At 37.0% G+C, this 27,912-nt stretch overlaps 1 protein-coding gene across 1 annotated transcript; it reads left to right on the top strand.

The window, feature by feature from the left end:
- Nucleotides 1-5,991: 5,991 nt before the first annotated feature.
- Nucleotides 5,992-6,936, top strand: LOC308343780 (olfactory receptor 2G3; the record flags this gene model as incomplete). Its single annotated transcript, XM_080804950.1, has 1 exon — nt 5,992-6,936. One exon carries the CDS (start codon nt 5,992-5,994, stop codon nt 6,934-6,936), a length of 945 nt encoding a protein of 314 aa, XP_080661076.1.
- Nucleotides 6,937-27,912: the final 20,976 nt, after the last annotated feature.

Raw genomic sequence — 27,912 nt, 5'->3', positions numbered from 1 at the left:
TGAACAGCTTTTCATGTGTATGTTAACCATCTGGATGTCTCTTGAAGAAATGCCCATGTGTTCTGCTCATTTAATTGAATTATTATTGGGAGTTGAGTTTTATAAGTCTTTATATATTTTGGGTACTAGCTCTTTACAGATACATCACTTGCAAATATGACCCATTCAGTAGGTTATCTTTCAGTTTTGTTGACTGCTTTCTTTGCTGTGCAGAAGCTTTTTATTTTGATGAAGTCCCATTAGTTTATTTTTGCTTTTATTTCCCTTGCCCCAGGAGTTTACTAAATGGCAAGATTCCACTCTTTTTTAATCACTGAATAGTATTCTCTGTGTATGTATGCGTATATATATATATATAATATATATATATTTTTAATATATTTTATTATATTTAAATTTATATAACATAAATATGTTATATTTAATATATTTAATATGTTGCCTAGATAAGTCAGGAGACTTATCTAGGAAAAATTTACTATAGCAGATGTTAAAGAAGTTATTGCCTGTGTTCTTCTCTAGGATTTTGATGGTTTCAAGTCTCACACTGAGGTCTTTCATTCATTTTGTATTTATTTTTGTGTATAATGTAAGAAAATGGTCTAATTTCATTCTTCTGCATTTGGCTGTCCAGTTTTCCCAACACCATTTCTTGAAGGGACTGTCTTTTTCTCACTGGGTATTCTTTCCTGCGTTGTCAAAGACCAGTTGACCATATAGTTGTGGATTCATTTTGGGGTTTTCTATTTTGTTCCATTGATCCATGTGTCCATTTTTGTGCCAGTACCATGCTGTCTTGATTACTACAGCTTTGTAATATAATGTGATGTTTTCAGTGCAATTGTAAATGGGATTGTTTTCTTAATTTCTCTTTCTCCTTGTTCATAATTGGTGTACCAGAATTGCAACAGATTTCTGCACATTGACTTTGTATCCTGCGACTTCACTGAATTCATGTATCAGTTCTAGCAGTTTTTGGGTGGAGACTTTCAGGTTTTCTATATAGAGTATCATATCATTTGTAAATTGTGTTAGCTTTACTTCTTCCTTGCTGATTTCAGTGTCATTCATTCATTCATTCAATTGCTGAGGCTAGGACTTCCATTACTATGTTAAATAACAGTTGTGTAGTGGACATCCATGTCTTGTTCATGACCATAGAGGAGAAGCTCTTAGTTTTTTTTCTAATTAGGGATAACATCAGCTGTGGGAATTTCATGTATGGCCTTTATTATGTTGAGGTACGTTCCCCTCTAATTTTTACTTTGTTGAGAGTTTTTATCAAGAATGTATGTTGTGGGGGCACCTGGGTGGCTCAGTGGGTTAAAGCCTCTGCCTTCAGCTCAGGTCATGGTCTCAGGGTCCTGGGATCGAGCCCCGCATTGGGCTTTCTGCTCAGTGGGGAGCCTGCTTCCTCCTCTCTCTCTGCCTGTATCTCTGTCTACTTGTGATCTCTGTCTATCAAATAAATAAATAAAATGTTAAAAAAAAAAGAATGGATGTTGTGGGGCACCTGGGTGGCTCAGATGGTTAGGCGTCTGCCTTCGGCTCAGGTCATGATCCCAGAGTCCTGGGATCGAGCCCCGCATCAGTCTCCCTGCTCATCAGGGAGTCCGCTTTTCCCTCTCTCTTCCCATTCTCTGCCCTACTTGTGTTCTCTCACTCTCTCTGTGAAACAAACAAATAAAATCTTAAAAAAAAAATGGATGTTGTACTTTGACAAATGGTTTTCTTGCATCTATTAAAATGCTTATATGGTTCTTATCTTTTCTTTTATTGATGTGATATATCAGGTTAACTGATTTGGGAATATTGAACCACCATTATGACCCAGGAATAATTCCCATGTAATTGTGGTGAATATGTTTTTAATATATTTTTAAGTGGTGTTTGCTAATATTTTATTGAGAATTTTTACATCCATGTTCATCAGGGTATTGGTCTATAGTTCTCCTTTTTAGTGGAGTACTTACCTGATTTTGGTATCAGGGTAATGCTGGTGCCATAGAATGTATTTGGAAACTCTTTTTTTCCTTTTATATTTTTTGGAATGGTTTGAGAAGAATAAGTATTAAGTCTTTAAGTGTTTGGTAGAATTCACCTATGAAGCCATCTGGCCCTGGGCTTTTGTTTGTTTGGAGATGTTAGATTGCTGATTCAATTTCCTTGCCATTTTTGATGTACTCAAGTTTTCTATTTCTTCTTGTTTCAGTTTTAACAAGCTTTATGTTTCTGAGAATTTGTCCATCTTCTAGGTTGTCCAGTTTGTTGTCATCTAATTTTTCATAGTATTTTTTTATAATTGCATTTCTGTGGTGTTAGTAGTTATTTCTCCTTTCTCCTTTATCATTTTATCTATTTCAATTCTTTTTCTCTCTCTTTCTCTCTTTGTTTTTCCTTCCTTCCTTCATTCCTTTCTTCCTTCTTTCCTTAATATGTCTGGCTAAAGGTTTATCAGTTTTATTGATTTTTTTTTCAAAGAATCACCTTCTGGCTTCATTGATTTTTTTTTTTGCCTTTTTAGTTTCTATAAAATTTATTTCTGTTCTAATCTTTATTTATCTCCTTCTTCTGGTTTCAGGCTTTGGTTGTTCTTTTTATAATTTCTTTAGTGTAATGTTTGTTTTTCCATCAGAAATTTTTCTTGCTTATTGAAGTAGGCCTGATTCCTATAAACTTCCCTCTTAGAACAACTTTTGTCACGTCCCAAAAGTTTTGGGTCATTGTGTATTTATTTTTTCCCACGCAGTGTTTGGTTCTCCTTTTATTTCCTGGTTAACCCATTCATTGTTAGCAGAATGTTATTTAACCTGCATGAGTTTGTTTTCTTTCCAGGTTTTGTGTGTGTGTGTGTGTGTGTGTGTGCTTGACTTGTAGTTTTACAGAATTGTGGTCATAAAGGATGAATTGTATGCCTTTGATTTTCTTGAATTTCCTGAGGTTTGTTTTGTGGGCTACTATGTGATCCATTTTGAAGAATATTCAGTGTGCACTTGAAAAATATGTGTATCCTGCTGTTGAAGGATGGGATATTTTGAATATCTCTATTAAATCCATCTGGCCCAGTGTTTCATTCAAAACAATTATTTCTTTGTTTTCTATTTAGATATTTGTCCATTGATTAAAGCAATGTGTTAAAGTCCCGTAGGTTTATTGTATTTTTCAATTAGTTCCTTAATGTTTGTTATTAAACATTTTATGTATTTGGCTGCTTTCATATTGGGTGCATCTATATTTGTAATTGGTATATCTTCTTGTTGAATTGTCCCCTTTGTGATTATATAGTGTCCTTCTTTGTCTCTTATTACATCTTTGTTTTAAAGTCTATTTTGTCCAATATAAGTATTGCTATCCCAGCTTTTTTTTTTCTTGATATCTATTTGAATGATAGATGATTCTCCATCTCCTCACTTTCAATCTGCAGGTGTCTTTAGATCTAAAATGGGTCACTGTTAGGCAGCATACAGATTGTGTTTTTTTTTTTTTGATCCATTCTGTCATGGTATGTCTTTTGATTGGAACATTTATTCCATTTACATTCAAAGTAATTGATAGATATGTATTTATTACCATCTTATTACTTGCTTTGTGGTTTATTCTGAAGATCTTTTCCAATGTTGTCTTGTCCTTTCATGGCTTGCTGATTTTTTTTAGTGATATTTTTGAAATTACTTTTCTTTATTCCTTGTGTATTGATTAGTAGTTTTTGATTTATGGTTACCATAAGGTTTGTATGTAAAACTTCTTCATAGAGCAGTCTATATTAAGTTGATGATCATTTAAATTTGAACATATTTTCCTCTCTCCTTTATACATCTTAGGTATATGTTAATTCATTTCATATTCTATTTTTTGTGAGCTCACTGATTTTTTACAGAAATATTCATTTTTACTGCTTTTGTTCTTCCTACTTTTACATTGTCTCTTTTGATCAGTCCCTTTCACTCAAATAATCCACTTTAATATTTCTCGTAAGGTTGGTTTAGTGGTCACAAACGCCTTTAGTTTTTGTTTGTCTGGAAAACTATCTTTCCTTCTATTCTAAATGATAACCTCGCTAGATAGAGTGTTTTGGGCTACAGATTTTCCCATCCAGCCCTTTGAATATAGCATACTACTCCCTTCTGGCTTGCCAAATTTATGTTGAAAATCTCATGCTAGCCAATGGGCTTCCATTGCAAGTTAATGACTCTTTTTTTCCTGCTGCTTTAAATTTTTCTTATGTATTTTGCCAATTTAATTACAACATATCTTCATGTGTCTCTGGTTTTGTTGCATAGGATGGGTTTCTCTGTTCCCCCTGAATCTCAATATCTGTGTCCTTCCCCAGACATGGAAAGTTTTCAGCTATTATGTCTTCAAATACATTTTCTGCTCTTTTTCTCTCTTCTTCTTCTCCTGACACTCCTTTGGTATGAATGTTATGTTTGATAGACTCAATGAGTTCCCTAAATCTATTCTCATTTTGCATAATTCTTTTCTTCTCTTTTATTCAGTTTAATTACTTTCCATTATTCTGTTTTCTAGATTGCTAACTCATTCCTCTGCTTCTTCCAGCCTACTCTTCATTCTATCAAGTATGTTTTCATTTTGTTAATTGAACCTTTATCTCTGCAACATTATTCCTTATCTCTGTGGTAAGGGCTTCCCTCATGTCTTCCACTTTTCTCAAGTCCAGTGGTGTCTTTATGATCACTGCTTTAAATTCTCTGTCAGATATGTTACCTGTATCTGTTTCACTCAGATCACTGGCTGTGGCCTTGTTCTGTTCTTTCATTTTGGATAAATTCCTGTGTCTTCTCATTTTTCTGTCTCTGTGTGTCTGTTTCTCTGTGTTAAGAAAGTCAGCTGTGTCTTCTCTTCTTGAAAGTAGTGACTTTATGCAGAAGAGGTCCTGGAGTGCCCTCAACACAGTGTCTGCTGTTCCCTAGAACCTGACATTTCAGGAGAGTCTTCTTTGTGTGTTGCTTATCCCCTGCTGTTTTGTCTGAGTCACTTTCCCTTACAGTGCAATTGTCTGCACTTCCTCTCTGCCATTTGTGGGCTATCCTTACTCTCTGTGGTGTTAGTGGGACAAAGGCAAGCTAGCTTGAAGGGTTGTGCTCACTGGGAATCTTGGAAGTGCAGCAGTTCATGATGGACCTCTAGTCATATCCCAGGTCCCCTGAAGCACTGCAGTGACACCTTGCTAGGATGGCTGGTGATATGAGGCTGGGTGTGCATGTCAGAATGGCTGGCCATAGCTGGGTCTGGTGTGCGATGTTGGCTGGGAGCACATGGCTTACCACATCCTGGTGGCAGCATGGAGGTTGGAAATGATGTACCAGCTGAGTATGGTGTGGCAGCTGCATGGAATGCATAGTGACAGCTGTGCACCTGGTAGCTGGGCATGGCACATGATGGCAGCCACAAAACCAAAAATTTAATTTAAAATAAAAATTATTAAATATTTAATTATTCAACTTTATTTTATAATATCTAGATAAAGTTTTAAAACCATGAGTATCTTACTTTTCTCTGTTGATATAGTGTACACAGAGGACTGTGTAAGAATGTGTTATAAAGAGGAAAGATGAGGAGAGATTTCCCATCCCCATTTCTCCCTATGTTAAGAACTGAATATTGTATTTTGCATGCATATTTTTGTTGACAGTTAAAAACCATGGAGATGACACTTGCTTCTTTATTTTGAGAGATAGTTAATTTCAGTAGAAATGATCTCATGTTTTTTGATATATGTACAAATTTACACTTGATTGGTTTTAGCAATTAGTATCCAGACAACTCCAAAGTTGAAAACACTCAAAAGTTTCGGAGAGTCATTGGACTTGATCGATATTCTGAATCAACTACAGATTGAGGGTAAAAAATTAAGTTGCACAAGTTAGTTTCCGTCACCCCTTCAACTTGTACATTGTGATTCTATGATAAATCGTTTCACATGTACCTGTTCTCATTTCCCTCTTAGCAGAAGCAGTTCCCTCCGTAGAAATGGAAAGGGCCAATGACAGTTCCCTGATGGGTTTCATCCTTCTAGGCTTCTCAGACCACCCTCACCTGGAGGCTGCACTCTTTGTATTTGTCCTTTTTTTCTACCTCCTGACGCTTGTGGGGAACTTTGCCATCATCGTTATCTCATACTTGGATCCCCTTCTTCACACCCCTATGTACTTTTTCCTCAGCAACCTCTCCCTGCTGGACCTCTGCTTCACCACTAGCCTCGCACCTCAGACCCTAGTTAACCTGCGAGGTCCAGAGAAGACTATCACTTATGGTGGTTGTGTGGTACAACTCTATATTTCTCTAGCACTGGGCTCCACTGAGTGTATCCTTCTGGCTGTAATGGCTTTGGATCGCTACATTGCTGTTTGCAAGCCCCTTCACTATGTGACTATTATGAACCCACGGCTATGCCAACAGCTAGCATCCATCTCCTGGCTCAGTGGTTTGGCTAATTCCCTGATCCATGCTACTTTTACCTTACAATTGCCTCTTTGTGGCAACCATAGACTTGATCATTTTATTTGTGAAGTACCAGCTCTTCTCAAATTGGCTTGTGTGGACACCACTGTCAATGAGTTGGTGCTTTTTGTGGTTAGTGTCCTGTTTCTTCTAATCCCCCCAGCACTCATTCTTATCTCCTATGGCTTCATTAGTCAAGCTGTGCTGAGGATAAAGTCCCTCGAAGCAAGGCACAAAGCCTTTAGCACTTGCTCCTCCCACCTTACAGTGGTAATTATTTTCTATGGCACCATAATCTACATGTACCTGCAACCAAGTGACAGCTATACTCAGGACCAAGGCAAGTTTATCTCCCTCTTCTATACCATGGTGACCCCAACGTTAAATCCTATTATCTACACTTTAAGGAACAAGGACATGAAAGTAGCTCTGAAAAGACTTCTGTCAAAAAAAATGTGCTCCCTACAAACATGAGGTTCAAGGAAGTGTTTCCAAGACATGTAGTCAGTCACCCAGCTTCTATTTAGCCAAACCACATTACCATATTTCCCAATTTCAAGCCAGTTAAACCTACATTTACTTAAACAAGGGAGATTTTCCTCTTCTATGGGTAACTAAACAAAATATATGCTTATTTAAATTCAGAGCTTGAGCCATGGGGAAGAGAGTTTTGTGTAGATTGTAGCCCTCAACACAAAGTTTATATTTTATTTCAGACATTTATTCTAAGGGAGTCAATAAAAGTAAATAATTACATATTAACCAATTGTCTGGGTTGCAATTTACTTTTTGTTGTTGTTTTCATGTTGATGAATTATTTAGTGTTTTAACACCTTAAATTTACTTTATAATGTCTCTTCACTAAAGCGTCATGTTGGAAAATAAGCACTTTATATATGTACTTCACCTACCAAGTCAGAAAAACATATTCTCATACTATCAATTTATTAAAAACAAGGATATCATAATAACTGTTCTTTTCCATATTTTCATTTATAAACAACTACCAAGAAAGACTAAGAGAAACAAAATATACTAAGCATATTATTTTTTCTTTTTTGTTTTACCCCAAAAGATGCTACCTTATTCCCATTTCCAGGCTAGATTTCATTTCAGAAATAAGAAGCTGTGCCTTATCACTAGGTGACATTATTCTTGACATTGTTTGTAAATAGAACATAAAAAAATTGGCAGTTTTCACAGTCACTCGTTTTATTGATATTTTCTCAGTTTAATGTGAATATTCAGTGAATACTCAGTTAAATGTGAATATTCAGATTCTAAAATACATGTAGTAATTTTTATTTTTTATTTATTTTATTTTTTTAAAGATTTTATTTATTTATTTGACAGACAGACATCACAAGTAGGCAGAGAGGCAGGCAGAGAGAGGAAGGAAAGCAGGCTCCCTGCTGAGCAGAAAGCCCAACGTGGGGCTCTATCCCAGGACCCTGGGATCATGACCCGAGCTGAAGGCAGTGGCTTAACCCACTGAGCCACCCAGGTGTCCCAGTAATTTTTATTTTTATAGTATTTTTATTTTCACTGTAACTGCAAAATAGAAGTGCCTACTGGGAAAAGGCCTGATGTAAGATGGTAAGGTAGGAAGACCCTAAACTCACATCCTTGCTAAACTCACATCATGCTAATGGACATCAGAAGAAAGCTGGGGTGGCAATCCTTATATCAGATCAATTAGATTTTAAGCCAAAGACTATAAGAAGAGATGAGGAAGGACACTATATCATACTCAAAGGGTCTGTCCAACAAGAAGACCTAACAATCTTAAATATCTATGCCCCTAACATGGGAGCTGCCAACTATATAAAACAATTAATAACAAAATCAAAGAAATACATTGACAGTAATACAATAGTAGCAGGGGACTTTAACACTCCCCTCAATGAAATGGACAGAACATCTGAGCAAAAGATCAATAAGGAAATAAAGGCCTTAAATGACACACTGGACCAGATGGACATCACAGATATATTCAGAACATTCCATCCCAAAGCAACTGAATATACATTCTTCTCTAGTGCACATGGAACATTCTCCAGAATAGACCACATCCTGGGTCATAAATCAGGTCTCAATCAGTACCAAAAGATTGAGATCATTCCCTGCATATTTTCAGACCACAATGCTCTGAAGCTAGAACTCAATCACAAGAGGAAATTTGGAAAGAACGCAAATGCATGGAGACTAAACAGCGTCCTTCTAAAAAATGAATGGGTCAACCAGGAAATTAAAGAAGAATTGAAAAAATTCATGGAAACAAATGATAATGAAAACACAACAGTTCAAAATCTGTGGGACACAACAAAGGCAGTCCTGAGAGGAAAATATATAGCGGTACAAGCCTTTCTCAAGAAACAAGAAAGGTCTCAAATACACAACCTAACCCTACATCTAAAGGAGCCGGAGAGAGAGAACAACAAAGAAAACCTAAACCCAGCAGGAGAAGAGAAATCATAAAGATCAGAGCAGAAATCAATGAAATAGAAACTAAAAAAACAATAGAACAAATCAACAAAACTAGGAGCTGGTTCTTTGAAAGAATTAATAAGATTGATCAGCCCCTGGCCAGACTTATCAAAAAGAAAAGAGAAAGGACACAAATAAATAAAATCATGAATGAAAGAGGAGAGATCACAACCAACACCAAAGAAATACAAACAATTATAAGAACATACTATGAGCAACTCTACGCCAACAAATTTGACAATCTGGAAGAAATGGATACATTTCTAGAGATGTATAAACTACCACAACTGAACCAGGAAGAAATAGACAACCTGAACAGACCCATAACCAGTAAGGAGATTGAAACAGTCATCAAAAATCTCCAAGCCAACAAAAGTCCAGGGCCAGACGGCTTCCCAGGGGAATTCTACCAAACATTTAAAGAAGAATTAATTCCTATTCTCCCGAAACTGTTCCAAAAAATAGAAATGGAAGGAAAACTTCCAAACTCATTCTATGAGGCCAGCATCACCTTGATCCCAAAACCAGACAAGGATCCCACCAAAAAAGAGAATTACAGACCAATATCTTTGATGAACACAGATGCGAAAATTCTCACCAAAATACTGGCCAATAGGATCCAACAGTACATTAAAAGGATTATTCACCACGACCAAGTGGGATTTATTCCAGGGCTGCAAGTTTGGTTCAACATCCGCAAATCCATCAATGTGATACAATACATTAATAAAAGAAAGAGTAAGAACCATATGATACTCTCAATAGATGTTGAAAAAGCATTTGACAAAGTGCAGCATTCCTTCCTGATTAAAACTCTTCAAAGTGTAGGGATAGAAGGCACATACCTCAATATTATCAAAGCCACCTATGAAAAACCCACCGCAAATATCATTCTCAATGGAGACAAACTGAAAGCTTTTCCGCTAAGGTCAGGAACATGGCAGGGATGTCCGTTACCACCACTGCTGTTCAACATAGTACTAGAAGTCCTAGCCTCAGCAATCAGACAACAAAAAGAAATTAAAGGCATCCAAATTGGCAAAGAAGAAGCCAAACTATCACTCTTTGCAGATGATATGATACTATATGTGGAAAACCCAAAAGACTCCACTCCAAAACTGCTAGAACTTATACAGGAATTCAGTAAAGTGTCAGGATATAAAGTCAATGCACAGAAATCAGTCGCATTTCTTTACACTAACAACAAGACAGAAGAAAGAGAAATTGAGGAGTCAGTCCCATTTACAATCACACCCAAAACCAAAAGGTACCTAGGAATAAATCTAACCAAAGAGGCAAAGAATCTATACTCAGAAAACTATAAAGTACTCATGAAAGAAATTGAGGAAGACACAAAGAAATGGAAAAATATTCCATGCTCATGGATTGGAAGAACAAATTTTGTGAAAATGTCTATTCTACCTAAAGCAATCTACACGTTTAATGCAATCCCTATCAAAATCCCATCCATTTTTTTAAAAGAAATAGAACAAATAATCCTAAAATTTATATGGAACCAGAAAAGACCTCGAATAGCCAAAGGAATATTGAAAAAGAAAGCCAAAGTCGGTGGCATCACAATTCCAGACTTCAAGCTCTATTACAAAGCTGTCATCATCAAGACAGTGTGGTACTGGCACAAAAACAGACATATAGACCAATGGAACAGAATAGAGAGCCCAGAAATAGACCCTCAACTCTATGGTCAACTAATCTTTGACAAAGCAGGAAAGTATATCCAATGGAAAAAAGACAGTCTCTTCAACAAATGGTGCTGGGAAAATTGGACAGCCACATGCAGAAAAATGAAATTGGATTATTTCCTTACACCACACACGAAAATAGACTCAAAATGGATGAAGGTCCTCAATGTGAGAAAGGAATCCATCAAAATCCTTGAGGAGAATGCAGGCAGCAACCTCTTTGACCTCAACTGCAGCAACTTCTTCCTAGGAACATCGCCAAAGGCAACAGAAGCAAGGGCAAAAATGAACTATTGGGATTTCATCAGATCAAAAGCTTTTGCACAGCAAAGGAAACAGTGAACAAAACCAAAAGACAACTGACAGAATGGGAGAAGATATTTGCCAACGACATATCAGATAAAGGGCTAGTATCCAAAATCTATAAAGAGTTTAGCAAACTCAATACCCAAAGAACAAATAATCCAATCAAGAAATGGGCAGAGGACATGAACAGACATTTCTGCAAAGAAGACATCCAGATGGCCAACAGACACATGAAAAAAATGCTCCACATCACTCGGCATCAGGGAAATACAAATCAAAACCACAATGAGATACCACCTCACACCAGTCAGAATGGCTAAAATTAACAAGTCAAGAAATGACAGATGCTGGCGAGGATGCGGAGAGAGGGGAACCCTCCTACACTGTTGGTGGGAATGCAAGCTGGTGCAACCACTCTGGAAAACAGTGTGGAGGTTCCTCAAAAAACTGAAAATAGAGCTACCCTATGACCCAGCAATTGCACTACTGGGTATATATCCTAAAGATACAAACGTGGTACTCCGAAGGGGCACGTGCACCCGAATGCTTATAGCAGCAATGTCCACAATAGCCAAACTGTGGAAAGAACCTAGATGTCCATCAACAGATGAATGGATAAAGAAGAAGTGGTATATATACACAATGGAATACTATGCAGCCATCAAAAGACATGAAATCTTGCCATTTGCGATGACGTGGATGGAACTAGAGGGTATCATGCTTAGCGAAATAAGTCAATTGTAGAAAGACAACTATCATATGATCTCTTTGATATGAGGAAGTGGAGATGCAATGCGGGGGGGGTTGAGGGGAGGTAGGAAAAGAAAAAATGAAAAGATGGGATTGGGAGGGAGACAAACCATAAAAGACTCAATCTCAAGAAACAGACTGAGGGTTGCGGGGGGGAGGGGGGACGGGAGAGGGTGGTGGGGAAATGGACATTGGGGAGGGTATGGGCTATGATGAGTGCTGTGAAATGTGTAAACCTGACGATTCACAGACCTGTACCCCTGGGGATAAAAATACATTATATGTTTATTAAAATAAAAAAAAAAGAGGAGATGTAAAAAGTGACACCACAGAAAAAGAAAGAATTGTATGAGAATATTATGAAATATTATAGTACAAAAAATTATACAAACTTAAAATAAATGGAAAAATTTCCAGAAACATAGTTGCCCAATACTGAATCGGTAGGAAATAAAAAAGAACAATTACTAGAAACAAAACTGAATTTGTAATAAAAATACTCACAGCGGCAAAATTCTAGGACCATATTATTTCACAGTTGAATTCTACCAAGCATTTAAAGAAAATTTAATACCTATTCTCCTTAAACTGTTAAAAAAATAAAAGATGGAAAGAAGCTTTCAAAAATATTTTTGAGGCCAGAATTACTCTTAAAAAAGACATTAAGGGGCACCTCGGTGGCTCAGTGTGTTAAAGCCTCTGCCTTCGGCTTGGGTCGTGATCTCAGGGTCCTGGGATGGAACCCAGTATCAGGCTCTCTGCTCAGCAGGGAGTCTGCTTCCCCTTCTCTCTCTCTGCCTGCCTCTCTGCCTGCTTGTGATCTCTGTCAAATAAATAAATAAAATCTTTAAAATAATAAAAAATAAAAGAAGACATTAATTACAAAAAAAAGAGAGAGAAAACTACAACACAATATTCTTAGAGAACATAGATGAAAATTCCTCAATAAAATATTAGCAAATCATATTTAAAAATATATTAAAAGCATTACTTAGTGTGGAAAGTGGGGTTTATTCTGGAGATGCAAGGACAGGTTAAGTATTTGCAAGTCAAACAGTGTGATACACTATATTAACAAAATAAAGGATAAAAATCATTATTATATTAATCCATGTAGGAAAAGCATTTAGCAGAATTGAACATCCATTCTTTTTAAAAAGATTTTATTTATTTATTTATTATCAGAGAGAGAGTGAGAACAAGCATGTGGAGAAATGAGCAAAGAAGAAGGGAGAGGGAGAGATAATCTCTCAAACTGACTCTGCTGAGAATGGAGCCCAATGTGGGGCTTGATCTCCTGACCCTGAGATCGTAACCTGAGCCAAAATCAAGGATCAGATGCTCAACTAACTGAGCCACTCACGTGTCTTTGAACATCCATTCTCAATAAAAATCTCTCAGTAGAGTGGTTTTAGAGTTTAAAAAATGTTAGCAAGGATGTGCAAGGAACATACCTCAACATAAGAAAGGGAATATACGAAAAATCCCCAACTAATATTATCTTCAATGGGGAAAGACTGAGAACTTTCCTCTAAGGTCAGGAATAAGACAAGGATGCCCCCTTTCACCACTTTTATTCAGCATAGTACTGGGAGTCCTAAGCCCAGCAATTAGAGAAGAGAGAAATGTGAAAGGTATCCCCATTGATGAGGATGTAGATAACATACTATATATAGAAAACCCTAAAGACTCCACCAAAACCTGTCAGAATTGATAAATGAATTCAAGAAAGTTGTAGGATACAAAATTAATAAATAGAAATTAGTTGCATTTCTATACACTAGTAATGAAAAGCAGAAAGAAATTTTTAAAAATCCATTTACAGTTGTACCAAAAAGAATAAAATAGAAATAAAATGTTTAAATGAGGATTAAGACCTGTAATCTAAAAACTATAAAAAAAAAAATAGATGAAAGAGCGGTGCCTGTGTGGCTCAGTGTCTTAAGCCTCTGCCTTTGGCTAAGGTCATAATCTCAGGGTTCTGGGATCGAGCCCTACATCAGGCCTTCTGCTCAGCAGGGAGCCTGCTTCCTCCTCCCCTTCTGTCTGCCTTCTGCCTACTTATATCTCTCTCTCTGTGTCAAATAATAAATAAATAAATAAATAAATAAATAAATAAATAAATTTTTTTAAAAAATTGAGGAAAGAAATTGATCATAACACAAATAAAAATATATGACATGCTCATTGATTACAAGAACCAAATTGTTAAAATTTCTATACTACCCAAAGCATCTACAGATTTAATGTAATTCCTATCAAAATACCAAAAACATTTTTCATAGAACTAGAACAAATAATACTAAAACTTGCATGAAACCCCAAAAGAACTTAAATAGCCAAAACAATCTTGAGAAAGAAAAACAAAGCAGGAAGTATCACAATCCTAGATTCCAATATATACTACAAAGCTTTAGTAATCAAAACATTATGGTACTGTTCAGAAATAAACACGTAGACCAATGGAAGAGAAGAGAGCCCATAAATAAGCCTATGCCTATATGGTACAATTAACTATGGCAAAGGAGACACAGATATCCAATGAAGAAAAGACTTTCTTTATAGAGACAGTTTCCAACAAACGGACCCGAGAAAACTGTACAACAATGTGCGAAAGAATGAAATTGGACCCTTTCTTACACTATATAGAAAAAAAACTCAAAATGAATAAAGGACATAAATGTGAGACATAGAACCATAAAACTTCTAGAAAATATCATAAGCAGTAAGCTCTTTGATTGGTCTTAGCAACATTTTTCTAGACATGTTTCTTTATGCGAGGTAAACAAAAGCAAACTACATCAAATTAAAAAACTTCTGGGGGCGCCTGGGTGGCTCAGTGGATTAAAGCCTCTGCCTTCGGCTCAGGTCATGACCCCAGGGTCCTGGGATCAAGCCCCACATGGGACTCTCCGCTCAGCAGGGAGCCTGCTTCCCTTCCTCTCTCTCTGCCTGCCTCTCTCCTTACTTGTGATCTCTATTTGTCAAATAAATAAATTAAAAAAAAATTTAAAAACTTCTGTATGGCAAATGAAGCTATAAACAGAATAAGAAGACAACTTACTGAGTAGGAGAAGACATTTACAAATGTTATATCTGGCAAGTGATTAATATTAAAAAATCTATAAAGAATTTATGCAAATGCCTTGCACAAAAAAAATATTGATCAAAAAATGGGCAGAAGACCTGGGTAGACATTTTCCTAAAATGTCTAACAGACACGTATAAAGATGCTCATCATCATTAATCATGAGGGAAATATAGATCAAAATCACAATGAGAAACCACCTCACACATCTTCAAAATAGTTAGAATTAGAAAACAGAAATTAACAAGAAAAACAAAAATTAACAAGTGTTGGCAAGGATGTGGAGATAAAGGAACCATTACATACTGTTGGTACAGCCATTATGTAGAACAAAAACAAAAACCAGTATGAAGTTTCATCAAAAAAATAAAAATAGAAATACCATGTGATCCAGTAATTAATTATACTATTGGGTATTTGCCTAAAGAAAACAGAAACACTAAATCAAAAAGATACATGTACCCCTATGCTTATTGCAGTATTATTTATAATAGCCAAATACAGCAGCAACAAAATGTCTATAGAAAATGAATGGATAAAGAAGGTGTGCGGTGTGTGTATGTGTATGCATGTGCGTGTGTGTGCATACATGCATATACACAATGGAATGTTACTCAGCCATTAAAAAGTGACATTTTACCACCTGTAAATACATTGATAGACACAGAGGGTATAACGCTAAGTAAAAGAAGTCAGATAGAGAATGACTAATATTAATGATTTTACTTTTATATAGAAAGAATCTAAAGAAAAAAAAAAGAAACACAAAGCAGAAAAAGAACCATCAATGTAGAGAACGAACAGTTTCTGGGGTGAGGGGTGGACAACATGGGTGAAGAGAAAGGAGAGATATATGTTTCCAGGTATAGAATTAATAAATTATGGGATTAAAAGGCACAGGGAATATAGTTCGTGGTATTAAAATAAAATTTTATGAAGACAGATGGTAGCTACACTTGTGGTAAGCATATCCTAACATAGAGAGTTGTTGAATCACTATGCTGTAAACCTGAAAGTAATGTCATCTTGTGTGCCAACTCTACTTGATAAAAAAATAAATAAAAATAATATTTCTAAAATGATTTCATATGCTATTGTGAAAGTTCAGTATTGTATAAGAGTCTGATCTTTTAATTTGATGGGGAAAAAACGAAGAATTAATTTGAGAATACTCTGTAATATCCTTTAATTTGCTATAGTAGCTATACCTTGATTTTTCTGTGAGGAACATCTCCTCTGTCCCTTCACTTTCCATAACGCATCAAAGGATCCTAACCACACCTGGATGAAAGATTCTTTTCTCTTAACTGGAAGCATGTGTCTCCGAAGAATGCCGTGTGACAGAAAATGTCTTGAATTTTATCAAATTCTTCCTTGAACACCGGCATTGTATTTTTCTGGGTCCTGCTTCATTGCGTGCTTAGTAGGACCTGCTGTTAAATTTTCCCTTCGGTTTTATAGGTTACTTTCACATTTGCTGTTAACTAACTTTGATTTGTGTAAGGACATTTTCTGCTTGCAACCATATAATGTTTACAACCATTTGTGTTTTATTTTGTAAATGGGTACAGATAATGTGCCAAACATTTAAGGTACTCAGAATAATAAAATCACTTATTGGCTTTTAGAAAGTTTAGAGAAGATGGTATAGTACATGCTATAATGGGAGGTTTCCATTAGAAACCACTAAAAATAATAAAATAAAAATAAAATAAGTAAAATGATAAAATAAAATCTCATTTTTAAAACACATTGTTTTTTCATAAGTTATAGAGTACATTTCCATTTAGTGTCTGTAAGTCACTGCATGTCTTGTAGATAAAGCTTATTAAATAATGTAATTCAACAATTTTGTTCCTGTTTTATACATTAGGTTGATAAGAGTAATTACACTTTAAAACATTCTACTTTTCAGAGACAGAGGCAAAAATGTGAAGATAGAGGAGTTTATTCCAAATGAGAGAACACGATAAGGCCGTGGCCAGAGATTTAAATGTAACAGATATAAGTAACATGATTAATAGAAAATTTAAAACAAAAAAATCATAAGGATACTCAGTGGGCTCAAAAACTGATACAGGACAACAGTGAGATCCTTACTACAGAGATAAAAGAGTTTAAAAAAAAGAATCAATCAGGGATGAAGAGTGCAATAAAGAAAATTAGAAACACACTCGATGCAATGAATAGCAGGCTGGAAGAAGCATAGAAATGAATTAATGGCCCAGAAGACAAAATAATGGCAGTAATAAAGCTGAACAAAAGAGAGAAAAAATAATTATAGAACACAAGAATAGACTCAGGGAACTTAGTAACTCCATCAAACATAATAACATTTGTATTATAAGAGTTCCAGAAGAAGAATGGAGAGAAAAAGGAGGAGAAAATATATTTGAGGAAATCATAGCTGAAAATATCCCTTACAAATGGAAGGAAACAGAGATCCAGATCTAGGAGGCACAGAGAATTCCCATCAAAATTAACAAAAGCAGGCCAACATGAAGACATACTGTAATTAAGTGTGCAAAATATAGTGATAAAAATCTTAAAAGTAGCAACACAAAATAAATCCTTAACTTACAAAAGAACACCCATAAGCCTAGCTGCAGATTTCTCGACAGAATCTTGGCAAGCCAGAAAGGAATGGCATGACATATTCAAGGTGCTGAATGGGGGAAATATGCAGCTATGAATATTCTATCTAACAAGGCTATAATTCAGAATAGAAGTAGAGATAAAGAGTTCTCAAACTAAAAAGACTAAAGGAGATTATGACCATTAAACCAGCCTTGCAAGAAATATTAAAGAGGACTCTTGGAGTGAAAAGAGAGACCAAAAGCTACAAAGACAAAAATGAATCAGAGGAACTTTCCAGAAACCACCACAAAACAAGTAATAAAATGGCAAAAATTAACACCTGTCAATAATTACTCTGAAAGTAAATGGACTAAATGCTCCAATCAAAATACATAAGGTATTAGAATGGAGAAAAACTAACACTCACCTATATGCTGCCTACAAAAGATTCGTTTTAGACCTAAAGATACCTACAGATTGAAACTGAGGGGATGGAGAAACATTTAGCATGCATATGGTTATCAAATGAAAGCCACAGTATCAATATTTATGTCAAAAGAAACTAGACTTTAAAGCAAAGACTGTAACAAGAAAAAGAGAAGGGCAATATATAATCATAAGAGAGACATTTTCACAAGAAGATATAACATTTTTAAATTTTTACGCACCAAATATGGGAACACTCAAACATATAAAATCATTAATGCCAACCATAAATGAACCAATAATAATACAATAGTAGTAGAGGACTTGAATACATTTACACCAATGGATAGATCATCTAAGCAGAAAATCAATAAGGAGACAATGCCTTTGAATGAAACACCAGACCATTTGGACTTAACAGGTATACTCAGAGCATTTCATCCTAATACAGCAGAATACACATTCTTTTTAAGTGCACTTGGGAAATTCTTCAGAATAGATCACATATTAGGCCACAAAACAGGCCTCAACAGATTCAAGAAGATTGAGAACATACCATATGCCTTCTTTCACTACAACACTATGAAACTTGAAATCAATCACAGAAAACAAACAAACAAAACAGCAACAACAAAAATAGGAAAACCTGGAGAGACCACAAATACATGGAGGTTAAACAACATATTACTAAACAATGGAAAGGTCAACAAGGAAATAAAAAAAGGCATAAAAATATACATGGAAACAAAAAAAAATACAAACACTGGGGCCAAAACCTTTAGGATATAGCAAAAGTGGTACTAAGGGGGAGTTATATAGTAATACAGGCCTACCTCAAGAAGAAAGAAAAATCTCTAAGGGGCAATTTAACCTTATATCTAAAGGAGGGGAAAAAAAAAAAAAAGCAAGTGAGCCTAAAGCCAGCAGAAGGAAGGAAATAATAAAGCTTAGTGGAGAAATAAATGATATAGAAACTAAAAAGCAAACCAGCAAACAAAAAAAACCCCACAAAAACCATAGAACAGATCAATGAAACATCAATGAGATGTCCTTTCAAAAATTAATAAAATTGAAGAGCTCTAGCCAGAATTATAAAAAATAAAAGAGAAAGGACCCCAAATTAAATCTCAATTGAGAGAGGAGAAAGAACAACAAAGACCACAGAAACACAAGCAATTATAAGAAAACATAGTAATTAAAAATATACCAACAATTTGGACAACCTGGAAGAAATGGGTAAATTCCTAAGATCATATAAACTATCAAACCTAAAACAGGAAAGAATAGAAAACTTGAACAAACCAATAATCTGCAAAGAAATTGAATCAGTAATCAAAAAATCCCCCAACAAACAAAAATCTCAGAACAGATAGCTTCACATGGGAATTCCACCAAACCTTTAAAGAAGGGTTAATTCTATTCTTCTCGAATTATTCCAAAAAATAAAAAAAAGGAGAACTTCCACATACTTTCTATAAGGCCAGCAATAGCCTGATACCAAAATCAGATAAAGACTCCACTAAAAAAAAAAAAAAAAAAAAAAAAAAAAAGAACTACAGGCCAATTTCCCTGATGAACATGGATGCAAAAATTCTCAATAAAATACTAACAGACTGAATCCAACAATACATTAAAAATTCACTCATGATGACCGAGTGAGATTTATTCCTGGGCTGCAAGGTGGCTCAACATTTGCAAATCAATAAACATGATACACAGAGCCAGAGACAAGATGGCGGGGAAGTAGGAGGAGGCGCCTTTTCAACCTGTACCCTAAAATGAGCTGATTACCTACCAAAGAACTCCGATCACCCATGAAATCAGCCTGAGATCAGAATTATACACGTCTGGATCTCTACGGGGGGCAGAAGATGCCAGTGCGCAGGTAAAGTGGAGTGGGAACGTCGGACTGATATCAGAAGATAAACAAAAGGGGGAGGGAGCCACCAGAGGCGACCGATTGGAAAATAATACCCCAATACGAGAGTGCCCTGCATCTGGGGACCAGCATTAACTTGGAGTCTTGTTGAAAGCACTCCAAAGAGCAAAGGATCACGGGGGAGAAATTGTGGGAATTGGGGCGGCTAGGGACATGGGCTTAAGTCCCCAGACCCAGGACAGTCTCCCCTGGCGCTGAGCCAGAGAGAGTGTGGCGGAGAAACCTGGTCTTTGTCCCTGAGCTGCCAGTGCGCCCGAGAATGAGTGGAGTCCGGCTCCTGTGAGGGGCTGGGGGCCACACCAGACGGCAGAACACGCACCTTGCTGGAGATGTGCGCCTGCCTCGCCCTCCCCTGAGAGAGGTGCACGAACGCCCAGCCTGGTGTTCTCGGACACACGCGGTGATAGAGCTGATAGAGCCGATAGAGCCGGAGACGCCGCGCCCCAAACCATCCCCTGGGAGAGGTGTACGCAAGCCCGGCGCTCTTATCCCCGGCCAGCGGGAAAATCTCAGTGTGCGATCGCTGCTTGGAACCTCTCTGGCGGTGTGGAGCTACCCAGACAGGCACCGCTGCCTTGGTTTTGCGTACAAGCAGGAGATCCAGCGTCCCCAGGGACCGCGACTCAGAACCTGCTCTGCCAGTGGCCCAGCGGCTGCAGCACCTGCAGGGGAGCAGACTGAGGCTTCTCTCTGAGAGGGAGGTCGGGGTGCAGTTTTCTTTCCTCTAAACCTCCCAAAACCGTCAAAAGCTGTCAAGGTGAGAGAAAAGAAGTGAACAAACATAAAAACCTCCAGAGAACAAAAACCTGAAAAAACTGTTTTTCTCAGAGCCCACCCCCTTGAGGGGGGCGGGAGGACTTAACTCAGGGAACATCATTGACTGAAAACCCACGTGGCAGCCCCCTCCCCCAGAGAACAAATCAGGAAAGAAAAAAAAAAAAAGACTACAAGAGAACAACCACCACTACTTCATAGATACAACTTTTATTTTTAATTCTTTCCCACTATTCTGGTTCATTTTTTTTCTTTTTTTATATAGATAATTTTTTAACCTATTTACCATCACAGTGAGATGTCCAGTACATCAAATTCCATAATAAACTTCTAACCTGAATTTTTTGATACATACACATGTGTTTTTCTTTTGCTTTTCTATTTTTTAAATTTTAAAAAAAATTTAGTTTAGTTTAGTCCAATTTATTCCTTTTTTATTTTTATTTTCTAATATTCATATAGAGTTAAACTTCAAGGTAACCCCCTTTCTCCAATCAATGCTACCCCTATAGGTGAACCAATTTTTAATTCCCCTTTTTCTTAGGAAAGTTGAGTCCTTTAACAAAGATATCAAGATACATCCAGGAAGAATCAAAATAACCTTCCTCACCCACACCGAGAATCTATAACCATGCTCCCATCTTTTTCTTCTGCCAGTGTCTCTCTGTATTTATGTTTGTCCGGATAGTATATAAATCTTATACTTGGGGTTCTTCTTGACGAGGCTCCTCCTTTTTTTGCTTATATATATATTTTTTTCTCTCGTCATATACTTTTATCAGTCTTTTTGTTTGTCTGTATTTGTTTGTATACGCCATAAATCTTACCCTGGGGCCCATTTGGGCTGAACCTTCTCTTTTATCTTCCCTTTTTTTCCTGTCTCTCTCTCTCTCTTTTTTCTTTTTCTTTTCTTTTTTCTCTCATTTGGGTGGGGAATCCTGAGTGCTTAGAAGCGTTCCAGGGTGCACCTTGACTGCACCACGGTCGATACATCCAGCTACATCTGTCCAGTCATCTCTCACCAAAATGACTAGGAGGAGGAATCCGCAACAGAAGAAAAATACAGAGAATGGACCTTCTGCAACAGAGCTAACGGCTATCAACATAGACAATATGTCGGAAAGAGAATTCAGGCTAACAATTATCCAGGCAATAGCTAGGTTGGAGAAAGCCATGGATGACCAAATGAAATTGATTAGGGCAGAATTGAAAGCCACCAGGGAGGATGTTCATAATGTTAGGGCAGAGCTGAAGGCCACCAGGGATGAGGTTCACAACGCTCTCAATGAGTTCCAATCTAATCTAAATTCTCTAAAAGCTAGGGTAACTGAGACAGAAGATAGAATTAGTGATCTGGAGGACAAACAGCTAGAGAGAAAGGATCAGGAGGAAGCCTGGAACAAACAGCTTAGAAGCCACAAAAACAGAATCAGGGAAAAAATGATGCCATGAAACATTCCAACGTCAGAATTATTGGAATCCCTGAAGGGGAGGAGAAAGAAAGAAGTCTAGAAGATATAGTGGAACAAGTTCTTCATGAAAATTTTCCCAATCTTGCGAATGGAACAAGTGTTCATGTACTAGAAGTAGAAAGGTCTCCCCCCAAGATTATAAATTCCAAAAAAACATCCAGGCACCTCATAGTAAAATTGAGGAATCATAATTGTAGATACAATCTCTTGAAAGCCGCTAGGACAAAGAAGCTCCTTACATACAGAGAAAAGCCCATCAGAATAACGTCAGACCTGTCCACAGAGACCTGGCAAGCCAGAAAAGGCTGGCAAGATATATTCAGGGTACTAAATGAGAAGAACATGCAGCCAAGAATACTTTATCCAGCAAGACTGACATTCAAAATGGATGGAGAGATAAAGAGTTTCCAAGACTGGCAAGGCTTAAAAGACTATGCAACCACCAAGCCGACACTGCAGGAAATATTAAGGGGGGTTCTATAAAAGAGGAAAAACCCTAAGAATAGCATTGAACAGAAATATAGAGACAATCGACAGAAAGAAAGACTTCAAAGATAACACAATGTCAATAAAAACGTATCTCTCAGTAATCACTCTCAATGTGAATGGCCTAAATTCGCCCATAAAATGACACAGGGTTGCAGATTGGATAAAACGACAGGACCCATCCATATGTTGTCTACAAGAGACCCATTTTGAACCTAAAGATACACCCAGACTGAAAGTGAAGGTATGGAGAAGCATCTTTCATGCCAATGGGCCTCAAAAGAAGGCCGGGGTAGCGATTCTCATATCAGAGAAATTAGATTTTAAACTAAAGACGGTAGTCAGAGATACAGAAGGACACTACATCATTCTTAAAGGGACTATCCACCAAGATGATCTAACAATTGTAAATATCTATGCCCCCAATATGGGAGCAGCCAATTACATAAGAAAACTATTAATCAAGATAAAGAGTCATATTGATATGAATACATTAATAGTAGAAGATCTTAACATGCCTCTCTCAGAAATAGACAGATCATCGAAGCAGAAAATCAATAAAGAAATAAGAGCATTGAATGACACATTGGACCAGATGGACCTCATAGATATATACAGAACATTCCACCCTAAAACAACAGAATACTCATTCTTCTCAAGTGCACATGGAACCTTCTCCAGAATAGACCACATACTGGGTCACAAATCAGGGCTCCACCGATACCAAAAGACTGAGATGATTCCCTGCATATTCTCAGATCACAATGCTTTGAAACTGGAGCTCAATCACAAGGAAAAGTTCAGAAGGAACTCAAATACCTGGAAGCTAAAGACCACCTTGCTTAAGAATGCTTGGATCAACCAGGAGATCAAAGAAGAACTTAAACAATTTATGGAAACCAATGAGAACGAAGACACTTCACTCCAAAACCTATGGGATACAGCAAAGGCGGTCCTAAGGGGGAAATTCATAGCCATCCAAGCCTCCCTCAAAAAAATTGAAAAATCCAGAATACACCAGCTGTCTTTACACCTTAAAGAACTGGAGAATCAACAACAAATCAAACCAACTCCACACGTAAGAAAGGAAATAATCAAGATTAGAGCAGAGATCAACGAGGTAGAAACCAGAGATACAGTAGAACGTATCAATGAAACTAGAAGCTGGTTTTTTGAAAGAATCAATAAGATCGATAAACCATTGGCCACACTAATCCAAAAGAAAAGAGAGAAAGCCCAAATTAATAAAATTATGAATGAAAAGGGAGAGATCACAACTAACACCAAGGAAGTAGAAACAATCATCAGAAGCTATTATCAACAGTTATATGCCAATAAGCTAAGCAACCTAAATGAAATGGATGCATTCCTGGAAAACTATAAACTCCCTAAAATTGAACCAGGAAGAAATTGACAACCTGAATAGACCGATATCTAGTAACGAGATTGAAGCAGTGATCAAAAACCTCCCAAAAAACAAGAGCCCAGGACCTGACGGATTCCCTGGGGAATTCTATCAAACTTTCAAAGAAGAAATAATACCTATTCTCCTGAAGCTGTTTCAAATATTGAAGCAGAGGGACAACTTTCAGACTCTTTTTATGAAGCCAGCATTACCCGGATCCCCAAACCAGGCAAAGACCCTACCAAAAAGGAGAATTTCAGACCGATATCACTGATGAATAAGGATGCTAAGATTCTCAGCAAGATCCTAGCAAACAGGATCCAACAGCACATTAAAAAGATTATCCACCATGACCAGGTGGGATTCATCCCTGGGTTACAAGGATGGTTCAACATTCGCAAATCAATCAATGTGATAGAACAAATCAATAAGAGAAGAGAAGAACCACGTGATCCTCTCAATTGATGCAGAAAAAGCTTTTGACAAAATCCAGCATCCGTTCCTGATTAAAACGCTTCAAAGTATAGGGATAGAGGGAACATTCCTGAACTTCATCAAATCTATCTATGAAAAACCCACAGCAAATATCATCCTCAATGGGAAAAAGCTTGCAGCCTTCCCATTGAGATCAGGAACACGACAAGGATGCCCACTCTCACCACTCTTGTTCAACATAGTATTAGAAGTCCTAGCAACAGCAATCAGACAACAAAGAGAAATAAAAGGTATCCAAATTGGCGAGGAAGAAGTCAAACTCTCTCTGTTCGCAGATGACATGATTCTTTATATGGAAAACCCGAAAGACTCCACCCCCAAACTACTAGAACTCATACAGCAATTCAGTAATGTAGCAGGATACAAAGTCAATGTCCAGAAATCAGTGGCTTTCTTATACACTAACAATGAAAATACAGAAAGGCAAATTAGAGAATTGATTCCATTTACTATAGCACCAAAAACCATAAGATACCTCGGAATAAACCTAACCAAAGAGGTTAAAGATCTGTACTCGAGGAACTACAGAACACTCCTAAAAGAAATTGAAGTAGACACAAAAAGATGGAAGACCATTCCATGCTCTTGGATCGGAAGAATAAACATCATTAAAATGTCTATACTGCCCAGAGCAATCTATACTTTTAATGCCATTCCGATCAAAATTCCACCAGTATTTTTCAAAGAGCTGGAGCAAATAATCCTAAAATTTGTATGGAATCAGAAGAGACCCCGAATTGCTAAGGAAATGTTGAAAAACAAAAATCAAACTGGTGGCATCACGTTACCTGATTTCAAGCTTTACTCCAAAGCTGTGATCACCAAGACAGCATGGTACTGGCATAAAAACAGACACATGGACCAGTGGAACAGAGTAGAGAGCCCAGATATAGACGCTCAACTCTATGGTCAAATAATCTTTGACAAAACAGGAAAAAATTTCCAGTGGAAAAAAGACAGTCTCTTCAATAAATGGTGCTGGGAAAACTGGACAGCTATATGTAGAAGAATGAAACTTGACCATTCTCTTACACCATACACAAAGATAAACTCGAAATGGATAAAAGACCTCCATGTGAGACAGGAATCCATCAGAATCCTCGAGGAGAACATAGGGAGTAACCTCTTTGATATCAGCCACAGCTTCTTTCAAGATATGTCTCCAAAGGCAAAGGAAACAAAGGCAAAGATGAACCTTTGGGACTTCATCAAGATCAAAAGCTTCTGCATAGCAAAAGAATCAGTCAACAAAACAAAGAGGCAACCCACGGAATGGGAGAAGATATTTGCAAATGACAGTACAGACAAAAGGTTGATATCCAGGATCTATAAAGAACTCCTCAAACTCAACACACACAAAACAGATAATCATATTTAAAAATGGGCAGAAGATATGAACAGACACTTCTCCAATGAAGACATACAAATGGCTACCAGACACATGAAAAAATGTTCATCATCACTAGCCATCAGGGAGATTCAAATCAAAACCACATTGAGATACCACCTGACACCAGTTAGAATGGCCAAAATTAGCAAGGCAGGAAACAACGTGTGTTGGAGAGGATGTGGAGAAAGGGGAACCCTCTTACACTGTTGGTGGGAATGCAAACTGGTGCAGCCACTTTGGAGAACAGTGTGGAGATTCCTCAGGAAATTAAAAATAGAGCTTCCCTATGACCCTGCAATTGCACTACTGGGTATTTACCCCAACGATACAGATGTAGTGAAAAGAAGGGCCATCTGTACCCCAATGTTTATAGCAGCAATGGCCACGGTCGCCAAACTGTGGAAAGAACCAAGATGCCCTTCAACGGATGAATGGATAAGAAAGATGTGGTCCATATACACTATGGAGTATTATGCCTCCATCAGAAAGGATGAATACCCAACTTTTGTAGCAACATGGACAGGACTGGAAGAGATTATGCTGAGTGAAATAAGTCAAACAGAGAAAGTCAAGTATCATATGGTTTCACTTATTGGTGGAGCATAACAAATAATATAGAGGACAAGGGTAGATGGAGAGGAGAAGGGAGTTGAGGGAAATTGGAAGGGGAGGTGAACCATGAGAGACTATGGACTCTGAAAAACAACCTGAGGGTTTTGAAGGGGCAGGGGATGGGAGGGTGGGGGAACCAGGTGGTGGAGGGCCCAGATTGCATGGAGCACTGGGTGTGGTGAAAAAACAATGAATACTGTTACGCTGAAAATAAATAAAAAAATTAATTAAAAAAATAAACATGATACACATTAATAAAGGATAAGAATCATATGATAGATAGATAGATGTAGGATAAAAATAATTGACAAAATACAGCACCCATTCTTGATTAAAAACTCTCAACAAAGTAGGTTTATAGAGAACATATCTCAACATAATAAAGACCATCCATGAAAAATGAAGAGTTTATATCATCCTCAATGGGGGACAACTGAGATCTTTTCTTGTACTGTCAAGAAAAAGATAGGGGTGTCTACTCTCACTGTTATTTAACATGGTGCTGGAAGCCCTAGCCACAGGAATTACACAACAAAAATAAGTAAAGGACGTCCAAATCAGCTAGGAAGAAGTAAAACTTTCACTATTTTCAGATAACATGATAATCTGTATAGAAAACCCTAAAGACTCATCCGAAGAACTGCTGTAACTGATACATGAATTCAATAAAGTCGGAGGATACAAAATCAACATAAAGAAATCTGTTGTATTTCTGTACATGGATAATGACAGAGCAGAAAGATAAATGAAGGAATCACTCACATTTATACTTGCACCAAAAGCAGGAAGATACCTAGGAATAAACATAACCAAAGATGTGAAAACCCTGTACTCTGAAAAAATATAAAACACTTATAAAGATATTGAGGATTACAAAGGAAATGGAAAGACATTCCATGCTCCTGGGTTGGAAGGACAAATATTGCTAAAATGTTTATGATACCCAAAGCGATCTATATATTTAATGCAATTCCTATCTAAATACCAACAGAATTATTCAAAGAGCAAGAACAAACTTAAATTTTTATTTAAGACCCCAAACATCCAGAGTAATGCTGTAAAAGAAAATAAAAGCTGGGTACATCACAATTCTGGACAAGTTACATTACAGAGCTGTAGTAATTGAGAAGTTCGGTACTGGTACCAAAAAAAAACCACATAGATAAATGGAGCAGAATAGAAAACCCCACAATGAACCCACAGCAACATGATTAATCATTTAATCTTCAACAAAGTAGAAAACCATATCCAATGGAATAAAGAAAGTCTCTTCAACCAATGGTGTTGGGAAAAGGTGACAGCAACATGCAAAAGAATGAAACCGGGTCAGTTTCTTACACCATCCAAAAAATGAACTCAAAATGGATTAAAGACCAAAATGTGAGACCTGAAACCATACAAATCCTAGAAAAGAACACAAGCCATAGAAAATTTTCAGTGTAAGCACAGAGCCACCGGTGGGAAGTAGTGGAGCAAACACAGTCTGCCTAACCCGCTTACATCAAGCTCTAGTTTTCTGTACTTTGGCATGATTGTGATT

The sequence above is a fragment of the Martes martes genome, assembly GCF_963455335.1.
Source record: "Martes martes genome assembly, chromosome: 5".
NCBI classification, from domain to species: domain Eukaryota; kingdom Metazoa; phylum Chordata; class Mammalia; order Carnivora; family Mustelidae; genus Martes; species Martes martes.
This window is presented reverse-complemented; position numbering and strand designations above follow the sequence as displayed.